The sequence below is a fragment of the Protopterus annectens genome, chromosome 4.part1 (assembly GCF_019279795.1).
Source record: "Protopterus annectens isolate FY-2018-M chromosome 4.part1, PAN1.0, whole genome shotgun sequence".
Lineage (NCBI taxonomy): Eukaryota > Metazoa > Chordata > Ceratodontiformes > Protopteridae > Protopterus > Protopterus annectens.
This window is the reverse complement of record NC_056734.1, coordinates 495,506,538-495,519,006: the sequence shown is the minus strand read 5'-3', so window position 1 is coordinate 495,519,006 and position 12,469 is coordinate 495,506,538. Positions and strand designations below refer to the sequence as shown.

General features: G+C 44.0%; 1 protein-coding gene across 4 annotated transcripts in view; it reads left to right on the top strand.

Annotated features, from left to right (window-relative positions):
• Window positions 1-12,469, top strand: part of OPA1 (OPA1 mitochondrial dynamin like GTPase) — a 2,039,562-nt gene that overhangs the window by 1,161,244 nt on the left and 865,849 nt on the right. For all 4 annotated transcript variants that reach the window (XM_044070302.1, XM_044070304.1, XM_044070303.1 and 1 more), the window contains one exon: window positions 2,169-2,284. In XM_044070302.1, the coding sequence (XP_043926237.1) occupies window positions 2,169-2,284 (116 nt within the window). The remainder of the gene's footprint in view (window positions 1-2,168; window positions 2,285-12,469) is intronic.

Sequence of the window (12,469 nt, the reverse complement as noted above, 5' to 3'; positions counted from 1 at the left end):
AGAACAATTCCCCTAGGAAGTGAGGATCCAGAATTTGTTCTAGGGCTTCTTGTTGAGAGAGTGATGCTTAAAGCACACCATCCTGTACAGGAAAAAAAATGGGGCCTGTGGCCCTTAACCAAACCATTAGACTAGTCAAAGTTGTGGATCACTTTTGGTTTCCTGTAGTGGAGAATGTGAACAAGGTCTGATGATGATCATCTTTTTGACCGTAGACTCTGTGAGTTCATGAGACATATTCATTGTCTTCTTCCCAAGGTAGGCCTGGAAATGTGACAGATGTGACAGATAAGATGCGTAGTTGAGGACTCGGATCCCCAACATCAAAAGGAAGAACCTTGTTGCCATATGTGATCAACGTTCTGGACTCCTTATGTGACAGAAAATGGCAAAATGCTTGTCTGACATATTATGGGATGAAGAGATCACATTGGAGTCAACACTGACTTATTTAATGCATTGGTCTGCTGATTCTCAAGCAATGGCTTTTAAATTGCCCTGGCCATTTTCTGAGCCAGTGTGTTGGAGGATCTGCAGATTACTCAAATAGCATACCTAATGAGTTGTAGATCAGAATTACTCAGAACTTCCAAGGGGTCTAGCTTCAGCAGGCATTACTGGGAGAGGAGGAGAAGATAGGAGTCCGAGGCTGGTGTTTGCTGTAAATAGTAGAATATTTATAAAGGAAGCAGTAATGTGGGGGGGGGGGGTTGGATGTACATGATGGTGTATTTATTATCCTTGTTCATTTTTGACACATTGGCTTTGAGAGCCTCCAGATTTTTTAGGGTCTACAACTTCAGGGATTACCATGATCCCTGCTATATAAGGGCATAGGGGTGTGCACGAGAGTAAGATTGTGGTGACTTGGCAGCAGGATGTGGAGGATCAGGAAACAGTACTGGAATACTATCTCTCTCTACCAGTACTAGCCAAAGGCAGCATGGTAGAGAGAGGCATATGCCAAGCTTAGAGCTGGCTTCAGACATAACCCCATAATAATGTATTTTTACATCCTTAACTAACTCTTAATAGTGTATTCTCTCACCCCTAAATCAAGCTCCCACTATATGCCAAATGACTGTTAATGTTGACGCCTTGGTGTATGGTAACTTGATGGGTACTTCTGAGGTGAGATTTGCTGATCCCTAGTAGCCTGATCTGTTTCTGAATAACACAAAGGGCTGATCTAGAAGATCAGACCAGTCACCCATGGACTCTAACTAGTCATCCAATAGTAAGCTGGCATAAATACCTTGGGATGCACTCTAGAGGTAGCCAAAGGCACATCTGCCTTAGTCTAAAGCCCTTGACTGAAATGGAAGGTGGATTACCGATGGGGGTCTTACTAGTTTAGGGCTACTTCATAATCTGCAGAGTTCAGAGGGGACCATTTGTACCCTGAAACTTACCTCAAGGAAGCGTAGATCTGTACCTGGACTTTACATGCTTGCCCGTGTGGTATTTCTTTGACTTTTGTCTGAGTCTGTGAGAAGCACCCACACATAAGCATCTTGACTGCCATCATTTTTGCAGAGTGGCCAACAACTTTTCCTATGTTTTGTGTGTTGGGATGAACCTCTGGCATTTGTGGCAGTTGTCAGAATTGTGCTTTTCCCTCGGGCAGTACAGGTAATTTCATTTTGAGTCTTTGCTGGTCATTTGAAAGCCACTGGGACACTTTACTAGAGTGCTTAGATAAAGAGATGCAGGACTTTGGTGTTGATGGCAAGAATCGAGATCCAAACTCCAAGAAGCAAAAAAAAAAAAGTGGTGATGAGCTGTGGGGCCTGAGCTTGCTTGTGTAGCTAGCACGGTATGTTACAGCATGGAGTGTTTTGGCTGTGCAAGCTGGCATATACACGCACAGGATTTTGCTGAAAAGAAATTTTGAATTCTGATTGGAAGAGAAGACATACCTAACCCTAGGACTCCTCAAGGAGTTTTTTCAGTGCTATATTTAGAGCTGAAATACATGAGTGTAGTAACATTTCTGGGCTGTTTTGCCGTTTTCTTTAGATGCAATCCATATTTTTCAGAAACAGTCATTTTTTTCCTCTTACCAGTTAAATGTATAAGTTTGTGACTTAAAGGGACTGTGAATATTTATTTTGTATTGTTATGGAGATCTGTGTTTTCATAATGATTCTTCATTCACTTATTAACAGAACAGGAATGTTGAAGGCTCATCAAGCAACTACAAAGAATTTAAGCCTTGCTGTGTCTGATTGCTTCTGGAAAATGGTACGGGAGTCAGTGGAACAACAAGCTGATGCATTTAAAGGTAGGTAGACCAGTAGCTTAGTTTTCTAAAGAAGTACTTTTGCGCAATTTTTTTAGTTATGTTATTCAAATACATTAATTTGTTTAATTTAGAATAAGGAAGACTAGCTGTCCCACACGTCTTTTTATTACTTTTTTTAGTTATGCTTTTATTTTGTAAAAACTTGCAAAGCTATGTTCGGTAGTCTTAATTGTATTAATAGTGAACTAACCTTAGTACTATTTAGAATTCATGAACGTTACAGTCATGAACCAGTCAAAAACGAAAAGCAGTACACATCCACAAAAGGTAGTATGGTTCGATACCACTAAAGGCTGTCTTCCAAGTACCATAAACCAAGGGTTCGTTCCACATTTTCATACTTTTATACTTTTAAAGCGAAGCAATATAATTTTAAAAATACATCTAATTATAGGTTTTGGTGTATCATGTGTAGACAATTTTATAGGGAGGTTATATACACATATACATACAAATATATTTAATTTCTTAACTTCATAGATAGTAGACTGTCTTGACAAATTAATTTGACTAGCTTTCAGCACTGTATTGGCTCTATCTGACTCCAACTGCCTTTAAGTATGTAATTAGTAACTAATTGTTTAATTACTTTTAAAATGGATGTATATAAGGAACGGAAGAGGTGTTTTTTAATTGATTCTGATGAGGTCTCCAGTGTGGAGACGAAAGCGCTAAGTCGGTTTTTGTCCATTTGTCCAATAAATAGTCTTCAACCTGTGGAATTGTGAGCTGTTTTTTGTGGAACGAACCCTTGGTTTATGGTATTTGGAAGACAGCCTTTATTAGTTTCATAGTTTCATAGTATAGTACTAGGCTATCTGCCCTGGGGCATCTGTAACCCTAGCCATAGTGATGTGCCTTTTGCCACCCCATGAAATGGTACAAAAAATGTACAGAATAAATTTAGAATACTGTGCCTCTGTCTAGTAGTGACACAATGAAGGTCCCCTTATATAATAGAATTAGTTTACTGTGCCCCTGTCTAGCAGTGACACAGATGTGACCCCTGGGGTAAACTTATGATCTCCCATCCACTCATCAAGATTTCTCTTGAAGAGAGTCAGTGAGGGGCTCTGCCTAATACGAACTGGGATCTTGTTCCAAAGCATGGGAAGCCTCTGGGTTATGAATCTATCCCTCCAGCATGTCCTATTCATACTTGTGCCGAGGTTTAAGTCTTTAGCTCTCGTGGTCCTGATGGATTTGGATTTTTTGAGGTGGAGCATGTCCATCAGATCCTGATTGGACATGGCCTTGTACATCAGGCAGAGATCACCTCTGAGCAGGCAGCATGCTACTGAATAGAGCTGAAGTTTCTTTAGACTGGCAGAATAAGATATATGTTGGGAGACCCTTGATCCTCTTGGTGAGGTACTTTTGTGGTCTCTCCAGCTGTTGCAAATGCCGGGTGAGGTACATACCAAATGGGGCATTGTACTTAATCATGGGTCTGATGAGGGAGGAGTATAGGGGTACAATGACATCCTTGGATCTGGATGTGAATCCCTTCATGATGAGGTGTGCGAGGTAGAATGTTTTTCTAACCACTTTGGCAACGTGGGTGTCGAATGAGAGGTCGCTGTCGACTTGGGTCCCTAGGTCTCTGATTACTTTTTCCGTACTCATTGGGTTGCTGTCTATGTGATAATTTGTGGGTACTTTGTTTTTCCCAAAGGGGATGACTATACATTTTTTGGCATTTAGTTTAAGGCCGTGACTCCGGCACCAGTTGTCCATTTCTGTGAGGCCTTTTTGTAGGATGTATGTGTCTGCTGGTGTATCGACTATGGCGCCTAGTTTGCAGTCATCTGCGAACTTTGTCAGCCACAGCCCTCCCATGTTTGCTTTAACATCTGAGAAATAAATGCCGAACAAGAGGGGTCCCAGGACAGATCCCTGTGGGACACCACTTGTGATTGGCTTTGAGTCTGACATTGCTCCAGCGATTTTAACTTTATGGGTTCTGCCCTTTAGCCAGTTTGCAACCCATCTAGTGACATAAGGGTTTACGTTTAAGCTGTTGAGCTTATCTATGATTCCTGAGTGGGGTATTGTGTCGAAGGCCTTAGCCAAGTCCAGGTAGGCTGTATGGACTGCTTTGCCCTCATCAATGGCTCTAGTGACTGTTTCGAAAAAGTCAACCAGGTTCAAAAGGCAGGATCTGCCCTTTACAAAGCTGAACTGGGTGGGGTCAAGTGACGGTAGGTCCCCTATGTCTCTGTTTATGAGTTCCATAATGATTCTTTCCATAGCTTTGCAGACCAGGCTGGTTAAGCTTATGGGGCGGTAGTTTCTAGGGTCTGTAGAGGCACCCCCTTTGTGGAGTGGGACCACTGTTGCTGTACGCCAGTGTTCAGGTACATATCCCGAAGTAAGGCTAAGGTTAAATAGCATTTTTATGTGTGGGTTTAGCTCCTCTTGGAGTTCACGTAACACGCAACCCGGGATACCGTCAGGTCCCATTGATGCTGTGTTTTTAGCTTTGTTTAGGGCGGTTCTCACTTGGACATCTGAGATGACAGGGAGATTACATTCAGCTGGGATAAGTATTTCTTCTTTTGAGGGTGAGGGAGGGGAGAAATTTGCACTGAACCTGTCAGCCAGAATGTTGGCAATATCTGTGGGTTCAGTATATTTTTTGTTGTGAACCAACTCTGAGCATATCTGAGGGTTTCCGCCCAGGTTTCTAACATAGCTGAAGAAGGCTTTGTGGTTATCTTTAGTGTCCTTAGCAATTTTTCTCTCAAAGTTGGCCTTGGATATTTTTATGAGAGAACGTACTTTTCTGCTAATGTTGATCAGAGATAGGTTCATAGGTTTATACTAGGCTATCTGCCCTAAGGCATTTATAAGCCTAGCCCAAATTTTTGTGGCTTACGCCACCCCTTATATGAAAAAATACTGTGCCCATTAGTTTGTTGTGCCTCTGTCCAGCAGTGACACAGAGATGATTCCCGGGGTAAACCTACGATCTCCCATCCACAGGTCTAGATTTCTCTTGAACAGAGTCAGCGAGGTGCTCTGCCTCACATGGACCGGGATTTTATTCCACAGCATAGGGAGTCTCTGAGTGATAAATCTATCCCTCCAGCATGTCCTTTTTATATCCGTGCTAAGGTTTAAGTCGCTTGCTTTGGTGGTTTTGGTGGATTTGGATTTTTTGAGGTGGAGCATGTCCATTAATTCCGGGTTGGACATGGCCTTGTATGTCAGGCACATGTCACCTCTGAGCAGATGGTATGCGACTGAATAGAGCTGGAGTTTCTTCAATCTGGCAGCATATGACAGATTTTGGAGTCCCTTTATCCTTTTGGTGAGGAACTTTTGGGGTCTCTCCAATTGCTGCAGATGTCGGGTGAGATACATCCCGAATGGGGCATTGTACTCGATCATTAGTCTGATAAGTGAAGAGTACAGGGAACAATGACCTCACTAGATCTGGATGTGAATCCCTTCATGATCAGGTGGGCAATGTAGAAGGTCTTTCTAACCACTTTAGCAACGTGAGTGTCAAAAGAAAGGCCACTGTCAACCTGGGTCCCCAGGTCCCTGATAACCTCTTCTGTGCTTAGTGGATTGCCACCTATATGGTAGCTTGGGGTTACCTTGTTTTTCCCGAAGGATATGACTATACATTTTTTGGCGTTTAACTTCAGGCCATGGCTCTGGCACCAGCTGTCTGTTTCCGTGAGTCCCTTCTGAAGGATATCCGTGTCCGATGCACTTTCCACTATGGCGCCCAGTTTGCAGTCGTCTGCAAACTTTGTCAGCCAAAGTCCTCCCATGTTGGCCTGTACTTCTGAGAAGTAGATGCCAAACAATAGGGGGCCAAGGACCGAGCCCTGTGGGACACCACTTGTGACTGGCTTGGAGTCTGACATAGCGCCAGCAACTCTAACCCTGTGGGTTCTGTCCTTAAGCCAGTTTGCAACCCATCTTGTGACATATGGGTTTACATTTAAGCTGGTAAGTTTTTCTACAATACCCGAGTGGGGTATTGTGTCGAAAGCCTTTGCAAGGTCAAGGTAGGCTGTATGGACTGCCTTTCCATCATCAATGGCCTTGGTGACTGTTTCGAAGAAGTCGACCAAGTTCAGAAGGCATGATCTTCCCTTGACAAAGCCAAACTGGGTCGGGTCCAATGTCTGCAAGTCCCCTATATCTTTGTTTATGAGCTCCATTATGATCCTCTCCATAGCTTTGCAGACTAGACTTGTTAAGCTTATGGGGCGGTAATTACCCAGGGTCCGTAGAGGCGCCGTCTTTGTGGAGTGGGACCACAGTTGCCGTATGCCACTCCTTGGGCACGTATCCTGTGGTAAAGCTGAGATTAAACAGCTGCCTTATATGCGGGTTTAATTCCTCATTTAGCTCGTGTAGCACACAGCCGGGGACACCATCCGGTCCCATTGATGCTGTGTTTTTAGCTTTAGAGAGAGCAGCTTTCACCTGCGCATTTGAGATGTCCGGGAGGCTACACTCGGCTGGGATAGTTATCTCTCCTTTAGGGGAGAGGGGTGAAGTTTGCACTGAACCTGTCTGCCAGTATGTTGGCAATGTCTGTGGGTTCAGTGATTTTTGTATCATTTTGGACTAATTCTGAGCATATCTGGGAGTTTCCACCCAGGTTCCTAACATAGCTGAAAAAGGCCTTATGATTATCCTTTGAATCCATGGCAATTTTTCTCTCAAAATTGGCCTTAGTTGATTTTATGAGTGCTCGTATTTTTTACTAATAATGATCAGGGTGACTTCCCTTTTATGGATTTTGTTCTATCATGTAATAGCTTTCTCCTCTTATTGTAAAGTTTGTTAATGGCTGGGGTCCACCAGACTGGACGTTTGCCCTTTGTGGAAAGAGTCTTGGTTTTATTTGGGATTGCCTGATCCATGCAGTCCTGGAGGTGTTCATAGAAGGCATTTGTAAGGGCTTCCGCAGCTTGGGTTGTGGTTTCCACTGGCTCAGGGGCCTTGAAGGATACCACACCAGTCTTGAGTAGTGTGAAGTTTGCTTTAGAGAAGTTCTTCACTATGGTCTTTTTTGTTTGGAGTGGGGGCGGGATGTGGATTTCCAGTGAGATTAGTTTATGATCAGATCTCACCAATGAGGGATATACTTCCGGTGTGGAGCATTTTGTCCCCATGTTTGTGACAATGAGATCTAGTATATTTTCTCCTATCGTGGGAACAGTGACTAGCTGTTCCATGGCATTTGAATTTATGAACTCCAGGAACCGTTGGGCTAGAAAGTTAGGGCTTGAGTAATGTTCCCAGTCTATATTCGGGTAGTTGAAGTCACCCAATATGATGGTGTTTGGAGATACATTTATACCCTCCAGTGTCTTCAGGAAGGCTATGTGGGGTTCCTGAGTTTGAGAGGGTGGCCTGTAGCATGCTACAATTTGTAGAGCAGTTTTGCCTATGGTTAGTTGCACCTGGATGGTTTCCGAAGCTTCGTGCGTTCCCACCAACCTGGAGGTGTGGGTATCCTTTATGAATATGGATACACCCCCTCCTTTTGTGGTGTGGTCCGGGTTTTGGGGCCGGAACGCATGATATGAGGTAAAACCTAATAGTGCCAGGGTGCTCTCAGGAGCCTTGAGCCAGGTTTCAGTTACAGCACAGACATCGATGTTCTCCATACTGAGAAGGGCCTCGAGTGCGTGCATTTTGAGATTTAGACTTCTGGCATTGAGCAGCATTACCCTCAGTTTCTTCCCATTTTTGTTTTCTAGGGTGGTAGGTTTAGAATTTGAGCCTTGCCTAAAAAAGGCACTATGGGGGTGGCAAGAGCCTTAGCCAATATCCGGAATCCCAGGGGTGACAGGTGCAAGCCGTCCCTTGCGAAGCAGCATGGCTTGTCAAGCATGTCATCCCAGGCAGACAGACACTGGATCCCCTTTGAATGACACCAGACATTAAGCCAATTGTTAAAGCTGATCATCTTGTCTCTATATTGTGGCATCATTCTTGGTGAAGGAAGGATACTGCTCAGGGTTAGGGTCATACCTGCCTGGGCTACATAATCAGAGAGCTCCTCTATGTCTCTTTTCATGTAGTCCAGGGAGGTACGTCTCAGGTCGTTCACACCAGCATGGACAATGACTGTGTCATATTTGTACTTGCCATGGAGTGACCTGAGTGCTTGTGTTATGTGGTGGATTCTAGCGCCCGATAGGTAGCTTACTGTGACCCTCTCCTTGTTCAGCCTGGTGAGTGGGACGTCAGTGTGTCTGACTATGGAGTCACCTATGACAAGTATGTTTTGGTGTTGTATTTGGCCTTAAGGGCTGTGACTGCTTTACACACTGCTTTTGTGGTTTATGTGTTGCTTGTGGGGTGTCTTGAGGTAGCAGTTGTTTGGGTGTCTGCTTTGGAGGCCTCTGCTGTTTAGGTAAATTTTTACTCAGAGCCTCCGAGTATGTCTTTGTGTGTTTGTGTTTGATTCAGTGGAGTGGTAGCATTATGTGAGGCTGGTTTTGTGGTGTGTGTAGTTGCCTTCTCCTCCTGTCTGGTCTTGCCAGTCCTGAGTTGAGAGAGCTCAGCCTCCAGTTTGGCTAAATAGCTGCATCTCTCGCAAGTATTTGTGTTATGTGGGAGGAGGAGAGGGTTGTCTGTATACATGAGGCAGTTATAACATTGCCTCAAGATTCCCAGATTCACCAGCTGGACCGGAGAGGAGATTGACAACTGACCTTTGGACATGCTAGAATAATATTGGGAAATCCTTAATTGAAAACAAGGGCCAGTGGGGAGTGAGGGTGTAGTGCTTTTAATTTTTAGTGCTGACTTATATAATTGCTTTAGTGAGCAAGTGCCAGGTAACTTGAGTGCAATGTGTTACAAGTAACTAAATGCAAAAACGACAAACAGTAACTTTCTTTCAAGTGAAACAAGGAAATAAGTACAGTAAGCAATGCAGATATCACTAGTGATCCACAGAAGCGCTGAGAAGTTGCGTATTAGGTGGAATTAGCTTCCAGGGAAATAACAAGCAAACAAACAACAAGCATATAAACAAAGATAGATTCAGCAGGCCTGGATCTTCCCTTCATGGGATTTTGCTCTGACGTGCAGTAGCTTCCTTCTTTTGTTATACAGTTTGTTAATGGCTGAGGTCCACCAGACAGGACACTTGCCTTTGGTGGAGAGGGGACTTGGATTTATTTGGGATTGCATGATCCATGCATTCTTGGAGATGTCCATAGAAAGCATTTGTGAAGGATTCTGCATTGTGGGATGTGGTATCCACTGGCACAGTGGGCTTAAAGGATACCATCTCAGTCTTAAGAAGAGTGAAGTCTGCTTTTGAGAAGTTTTTCACTGTGGTCTTTTGTGCTGGGGATGGAGGTGGGATATGTATATCCAGGGTGATTAGTTTGTGGTCAGATCTCACTAGTGAGGGGCATACTTCCGGTGTGGAGCATTTTGTCCCCATGTTTGTGATGATCAGGTCTAGTATATTATCTCCCCTAGTGGGAGAGGTGACTAGTTGTTCCAGTGCATTTGAATTTATGAATTCCAGGAACCTTTGGGCTAGGGTATTAGGGCTAGAATAATGTACCCAATCTATGTTTGGGTAGTTGAAGTCTCCCAGTATGATGGTATTTTGTGATACATTCATATCCTCCAATGTCTTCAGGAAGGGTGAGTGGGGTTCTTGAGATTGGGAGGGTGGTCTGTAACATGCTACCAGTTGTATAGCAGTTTTGCCTATGGTTAGTTGCACATGTATGGTCTCTGATGCTTCATGTGTTACTACTAACCTGGAGGTGTGGGTGTCCTTGATGAATATGGACACTCCCCCTCCCTTTGTGGTTCGGCCCGGGTTTTGGGGCCGAAAAGCATGATACGAGGTATAGCCTGGTAGTGCTGGGGTGCTCTCAGGAGCCTTGAACCAGGTTTCAGTTACTGCACAGACGTCGATGTTCTCCATGCTGAGGAGTGCATCAAGTGCCTGCATCTTGAGATTTAGACTTCTGGCGTTGAGCAGCATTACCCTTAGTTTTTTTCTATTTTTGTTTTCTAAGGAGGTGGGTTTGTCTTTTGAGCCTTGCCTAAAAAGGCACTATGGGGGTGGCAAGAGCCTTAGCCAATATCCGGAAGCCCAGTGGTGACAGGTGTAAGCCATCCCTTGTGAAGCAGCGTGGCTTGTCCAACATGTCATCCCAGGCAGACAGACATTGGATCCCCTTAGAATGACACCAGTACTTGAGCCAATTATTAAAGCTGATCATCTTGTCTTTGTATTGTGGTATCATTCTTGGTGAGGGCAAGATGCTGCTCAGGGTCAGGGTCATACCAGCCTGGGCTACATAATTGGAGAGCTCCTCTATGTCTCTTTTCATGTAGTCCAGGGAGGTACGTTTCAGGTCATTCACACCAGCATGGACAATGACAGAGTCATATTTGTACTTGCTTTGGAGTGACTTGAGTGCGTGTGTTATGTGGTGGATCCTAGCTCCCGATAGACAGCTCACAGTCACCCTCTCCTTGTTCAGCCTGGTCAGCGGAACATCAGTGTGTCTGACTATAGAGTCACCTATTACTAGTGTATCAGGCATGGTGTTTGGCCTTAAGGGCTGTGATTGGTTGACAAACTGATTTATTGAAATATGTGTTGCATGTGTTTTGTTTTGAGGTGGTGGATTTTTGGATGTCTGCTTTGGGAGCCTCTGTTGTTTTGGTAAGTTTTTTATTAGAGCCTCCGAGTATGTCTTTGTGTTTTTATGTGTTTGGTTTGCAGTTGTAGTAGGTCTATGTGGGACTGGGATTGTTGTGTGTGTGGTTACCATCTCCTCCTGTCTGGTCATGCCAGCCCTGAGTTGAGAGGGTTCAGCCTCTAGTTTGGCTATATAGTTGCATCTCTCACATGTATTTGTGTTTGTTGGGAGGAGGAGAGGGTTGTCTGTGTACATGAGGCAATTGTAGCATTGTCTCAAGATACCCAGATTGACCAGCTGAACTGGAGAGGACGCCAGTAATCTACCACTCGACATGCTAGAACAGTATAAGGGAGTGCTGTACCTTTAAGGGAAGTGGATATTCACAGGGGTGGTAACTAGATGTAGTGCTTTACTTAGTACAAAAGTGCTTACTTAGTAGAGAAGTATAGAGAACAAGTGCTAGGCTTATAATATAGTGAGTAGTCTGATTATACTAAGAATAGCGCTTCCTCAAGGGAAAATTTGAAGAGCAGACCTGGCGGAGCCAGACGAAGTTTAACCGGCACTGCACTATGCGCACAACCGCGCAAAGCCGTGCAAACGCGGATTTTAAACAGTGAACTACAAAAGAGCTACAAATGGTCCAAAATAACCAATTACTACAGCTTCTTGTGCTGAGGTCACTTCCTACAGGGACAGGTAGGCTGCTCAAGGCTCCCCACTCCCACTGGTGAGCAAAGAAACTTCCTTCTATCCAAGTAAGGTAAGGGACAACACAGGAACTGCACCACAGCCCAGAATACAGCAATGCCTGTAAACTGGTCTAAACTAGTCGAGGAGAGGTGGGAAAACAAGGATTATTTTTTTGTTTTTTTGATAGAAACACACAGAAAATGCAGAAACAGTGATAAATCAGTTACACAGGCTAGCACACTTTAGTGGGCAGCCTCAACAATTAAATTAAACAAACAAACAAACAAACTTTCGATCAAATTCGACTAAAATGTAACTTTAAGTGCAGATTTTAAAGTAATGCAGCAAACAGTTAAAAAACAGTTCAAGCTAGTTCAGGGTAAGCTACAAAAGCAATTCCAAGTGAAAAAAAAGCAAAGGTACTTAAATCCAGAAAGTAGTCGCTTTTCTGAGTTCTCTGTAGCTAGGACCACACTGCAGGACCACGAGGAGCTTGTCTGAGCAGTATAGCCAGAAAAAAACGCCCAGAGGTGGATTTTAAACAGTGAACTACAAAAGAGCTAGAAATGGTCCAAAACAACCAATTACTACAGCTTCTTGTGCTGAGGTCACTTCCTACAGGGACAGGTAGGCTGCTCAAGGCTCCCCACTCCCACTGGTGAGCAAAGAAACTTCCTTCTATCCAAGTAAGGTAATGGACAACACAGGAACTACACCACAGCCCAGAATACAGCAATGCCCGTAAACTGGTCTAAACTAGTCGAGGAGAGGCGGAAAAACAAGGATTATTTTTTTGTTTTTTTGT